Source organism: Frankliniella occidentalis, unplaced genomic scaffold (genome assembly GCF_000697945.3).
Source record: "Frankliniella occidentalis isolate FOCC.00 unplaced genomic scaffold, Focc_3.1 Scaffold106, whole genome shotgun sequence".
Lineage (NCBI taxonomy): Eukaryota > Metazoa > Arthropoda > Insecta > Thysanoptera > Thripidae > Frankliniella > Frankliniella occidentalis.
In genome coordinates this window covers 164,996-169,709 of record NW_026267235.1, presented here as the reverse complement: position 1 = coordinate 169,709, position 4,714 = coordinate 164,996, and the positions used below count along the sequence as shown (strand labels likewise).

The 4,714-nt window shown below is 54.1% G+C and overlaps 1 protein-coding gene across 2 annotated transcripts; it reads left to right on the top strand.

Moving 5' to 3' along the window:
- The first annotated feature begins 705 nt into the window (after nucleotides 1–705).
- On the top strand, nucleotides 706–4,341 carry LOC113207318 (uncharacterized). Of its 2 annotated transcripts, none has more exons than XM_026423831.2 (2): nucleotides 706–850; nucleotides 2,829–4,341. In XM_026423831.2, the coding sequence occupies exons 1-2, from the start codon at nucleotides 721–723 to the stop codon at nucleotides 4,241–4,243; spliced, it is 1,545 nt and encodes a 514-aa protein (XP_026279616.2). In that variant the 5' UTR covers nucleotides 706–720; the 3' UTR covers nucleotides 4,244–4,341. The 2 variants fall into 2 exon arrangements, with proteins under 2 accessions (XP_026279616.2, XP_052125900.1); XM_052269940.1 differs by lacking the exon at nucleotides 706–850 and adding an exon at nucleotides 857–1,145.
- Nucleotides 4,342–4,714: the final 373 nt, after the last annotated feature.

Sequence of the window (4,714 nt, the reverse complement as noted above, 5' to 3'; positions counted from 1 at the left end):
CTGCCCGGTGATAGCGGAAACGGCTGATTTATAATTGTCAGGGTTTTCTTGTTGATTTGGGCCGCGTGGTTGGAAGATTGATAGTGTAGTGCGGCGGTGCGGGTGCCCGGTGGGCGGGGGTGGGGGTGGTAAGGTGATATAGAGGATCCTCTATATCACCTTAGGGGGTGGGGGATGACCCCGGGGACAGGAGAGGGTCTCTTCCACACTCGACGCATGCAGATGGCCGGTATACTGAGACCAGCCTAAGGTTAGCCTGTCCGAAATTGGAGGTCGAAGTGACGAATTGAGGAGGTTTGGGCGCTGAATGATAGAGGACAGTAAACGATGATATCCTGTCGTTGTCCGATGTCCGTGCGACAACGTTTAGGGGTCGCGCCACTCGATTTTCGAAACGCCCCCCCAACCCCCCGAGAGCGCGGGAAAATGGCTCGCTTCTTGTTAGATTTTCAATATTAAATACGTGTTACAGAATACACAAGAGAAGCAAATTGCGTTAAAAAAGAGGAGAAAACACAGCCGGGGAAAGGGTTAGCTGGTTGCACACGTATTACCGTATATTTACGGCGTATTTATCGGGAAAAACGCTTCAGATCTACTTGGTATCACATTATTTTTGATCTCAAGCTGAAATTTAACCCTGCCAACACGTACATATTTAATATGAAACATGCTTACTGAACGCACGACAACATTGTTTGGAAGAAACTACGTTCCAATATGGCCGCCCAGCCGCCTACGCTGTGTTCCGACAGATTTCTCATACTGGTTCCGGTCTGGATTCCTTCCTTCTTCTTCCCGACTATCGACTGGTGCACAGCCGGAACCATCTATCCGAGAGCAGCGCACGGTGAGCTGATTCACTCGCCTTCTCTATACCGCCTTTCTAAACCGCTGAGAGAGGTGAATGGCTGTGGAAACGTTCTGAGAACGTTCTGCAAGTCAAGTAGTGATCTACTGCGTTGTCGTTGTCGTTGGCGTGCCGTTGGTTGGCAGCAGACAGCTCACTCCACTCACCGTCCAGCCGCCGGCCGGCCGACACGACACGACGGTCAGCTTTCTGCGGCGCTAACCTACTCGAGCATCCTGAAAAGGCATCTTGGGCGATCTACGGCTGGAAGTTGGGGTCGAGTATCAATATTGAGGTGAGCTGTTTGACAGTGAGCAGTTTTTAACGTACCACCATAACCAAGGCTGTGGGGTCCTAGTTCGGAAAAGAGTACGAGAGAAAAGTGCAGTGCAGTTTGAGTGCAGTAGCGCCGCAACGCGGTAATGTAATGTATGAGCGTGTAAATGCGCACCGGATCCTTTCATGCGAACAATATGTAATATAAAGCCTATCAGATATGTAGCGCGTCATGTGCACGACTAGGCTCACAATGTGTGCGCGGATTACTGTATTGCGGACTATGCTAGGTTAGCGTCGACCCGGGTCATCGTGGGCTAACCTGCGAAGTGTGAAGCAGCCGATTTGACGCACGTATACATACGCATATGGCTGTTTGAGAGTAAGTGGGATGGTGGACGCGGGGTCAAACTCCCTCCTCCTACCCTCAAAGTCCCCTGCCCCTTACCCCTGAACGGCCAAACCCCCTCTTCACCCCTCCCCCCAAACAAAAAACAAACAAAAAAAACGTATTTATACATAAAAAGATTTGGGCTGTGTTCTGTTTCTCCTATTACATAGTAACATTTTGAAGGGTCTAAAACTAAGTTAGTGTGAAGATGAATGTAGAGACAGTTTGCGAGTGATGCTTCTCAATAGAGACATAATTTGAGAGTAATATTTCTGAATTTATTTAATTCTGTCTCTTCATAGTTAGGTTAGAGTTTGAATTACTGCGCCGCGTGCGTTCCTTGGCCGAGCCGATCCGATCTCCGAGTTGCGCGCCGCTGCGGCTGCGCCGCACGCCGAGCCGTGCGGTGCAGCCACAGCAGCCACAGCCGAGTCTGAGGGAGGGGGAATGGAAGGGGGAGGGGCGGGCTGGAGGGCGATCGGAGAGCTCCCTGAAAACAACCGGAAACGCCTTCTAAATCGACTGAAACAGGGTGAGGGGGGTAGTGAAGGGACGGAAGTGGAGATTCCTCAGGGAACTCTCCGATCGCCCTCCTGCATGACACAGATGGAACGGCTACAACTCCCTGTCTATATTCTACTGGTGACGTCACGCCTGCCTCGCCTGACGCCTGGCGCTGCTGCATGTCAGTACAAGCATTCTGACACATTTGTCATGACATTTCTTATTAGTTTCAGTTGTGTAAAATGTTCCAAATGTATCATCTACTAAAAACCGGAAAAGGCTTGCATCTTTTGTGCTTGTGACTTAGTGCGTCGGGGCTGGCTTTGCCGGGTAGGATAGAAGGTGGCTAGGGGAGAGGGGGGGGGGGTGCTCATCACGGGTTTCTTTTTTGGGGTTCTCTCTCCTGAAGGTACCCTTGTGCCTCTCCCCTCTCGGAGAGTGCCGTTAGGTCGGGGGTCCGACCATAACGGAAGGACGACCAAACCGGCTTAGACGTGGCTTGAGACAGTAAGAAGTAGTGTTGTTGTGTCGGTTGCCCCCTCCCCCCTCATGGCTCATGCTTGAGAGGCTCATGCTCAGGCAGTGTGGGCCCCTTTCTCATCCCGGTGCCGGGCCGATCCTAGCGTGCCCCCGAATAAGGCATTCCGGTAAAGCTGAAATGCAAAAGATTGCGGGGAAGAAGGAAACGGAAATCGCTATGCTTCAATATGGGTGCTTCCGTTTTCTTGTTCCCTGCATTCTTCTGCATTTCAGCTTTACCGGAATGCTTTATTTTGACCGATGCTGACTTGGCGTTTGATTTTCCAGCTCACAGCATCGTGTCGCTTCAAAGGATGGAGTCGTTGCCAGACGACGTGCTGTTGGAGGTGATGCAGTATGTGGCCGTGCCGGACCTCTTCGCGTGCCGTCTCGTGTGCAAGCGCTTCCTGGACCTCGTTCAGCATGGGGACGTGTGGCGGCTGCGGCAGCTCGACGAGACCGACCCCTGGATGTGCACGGTGCTGCGCCTGGCGCCGTGCTTGGAGGAGATGCGCTTGGCTCTCCCGCTCAAGAGATGCCACACCCCGTTCACGACCAAGTGTGCAGTGGCTGACTTGGCTTTGGACTTCAGGGACAGCGACACGCCCTTGGACGCCGTGCAGGCCGCCTTCGTCATCCGCCACCAGGCCGCGCTCGGCCGTCTGAAGCGGATTGAAGTCAGCTATCTCGAGTTGCCTTATTTCGAATGGGCTGTACTGTCAGGGACCTTAGCATCGACGGCCGGTCTCGAAGCGCTGCAACTTGATGTCCGGGTTATTGGGAGCCCCGCGCCGGCCCCGGTGCTCCACGGCGCCGTGTCCACGGCGTCGCTGGAGGCTTTCTTCTGCATCCTTGTGCCTGAGTTGGAGCCGTTCTGCAGGTGCATTCTCACAGTGCACAGCGCCACTCTGCATGTGGTTACTCTGAACGACCACTGGCGCGACCAGCGGCACTACTCAACCACGACTGCGACGTGGCTGGCGCCCAGGCTGGCCGGCATGCCGAACCTTACACATCTGCAGTGCACTCTGCTCCCCGGGATGGAGGCGCTGGCGACGTGCTCTTCGCTGAGGAGCGTGAGAATCGACGTTCAGTCTAACGCGCCAGAGCTTATTCGAGGAGCGGCCGCGTTCCTACGCCACGCCACTCAGCTGCGCCAGGTCTGCCTGCTGTGTATCAACCCCTCTATCCACCCTCTATCTGACGTTGGCAAGGACCTGGTGGTTGCACTGGCCTCGTCCGGGAAGTCCCGCGTGATGCAGCTGTCAATCAGTTACCCGAACAAAAACTCGGATGCTGATTTCTCCGCGCAGCCACCGGTCGAGGCGCTGTCGTCGCTTCCGGTCCTGGAGTCCCTCAGCATTACCGGCCTGCCCGAAGAAGTGCTGCCCGGCATTAGCCCGACCACAACCCCAGCCCTGCGGACCCTCGCGATTTGTCCGGTCGAACCGCCCAAGGGCTGCGCCCACGCCTGGATGCACAGCGACGCAGTCAGGGCCGTTTTGTCCTTGAATCCCTTGCTACACATTAAGCTGTCTTTTTCAAAAGGTTCCTGTCAAGGGGAACTTTGCCAGTGGTGTTCAATGGGTTGTCACCGTGACATGTGGGGTTTCAAGCGCATTGCTGTTTTCTCCCATGACCCCAGCGTTAAATGTTTACAGAACCACAGTGATGACCGTTTTTGGATACATGTCTCTCATTAAAACATTTCGAAGTGGAACTGTTTGATGTTTCCACTTGATTTATGTTGTATGTGTCCTGTCAAGTATTTTTTCTCAAAAATAAAATGTCTTCAAAAGTTCTTGTGTCTTTAGACCCGTGTTTTCGGGGAGAGAGTGGGTAAGGGGTGGAGGGCGGGGCAGTGGAAGGGTGGGGTGTACTTTTCAACACACTGTTCTCTCATTCGCTCACAAATCGCGTTACCTACTGAAATTTTTTAGACGATCCAGTCTATACCAGCAGGTTTGGCGCGCGGGGGAGCGGTGCGTTATGCTGTTCGTCCCAACACCCCCCCGCCGGCCAACAATCACTAATGTGCGCTAGGCCACTCCCCATCCACGCGCTCCCAGCCCCACAAACAATCTACACTCAACACTCCTCCAAGCCTGGCCTGAAGGTGGCCCAGACCAGGGCGCAGGGCCACCGAGGCCTCGACTCCAACGACGAGCACCTCT

Excerpts from the sequence above, each read along its gene's own strand:
- LOC113207318 (XM_026423831.2), top strand. The coding sequence starts at position 721 with ATGGCCGCCCAGCCGCCTACGCTGTGTTCCGACAGATTTCTCATACTG. Across the intron at positions 851-2,828 it reads CTATCCGAGAGCAGCGCACG|CTCACAGCATCGTGTCGCTT; the intron begins GTGAGCTGATTC and ends TTGATTTTCCAG.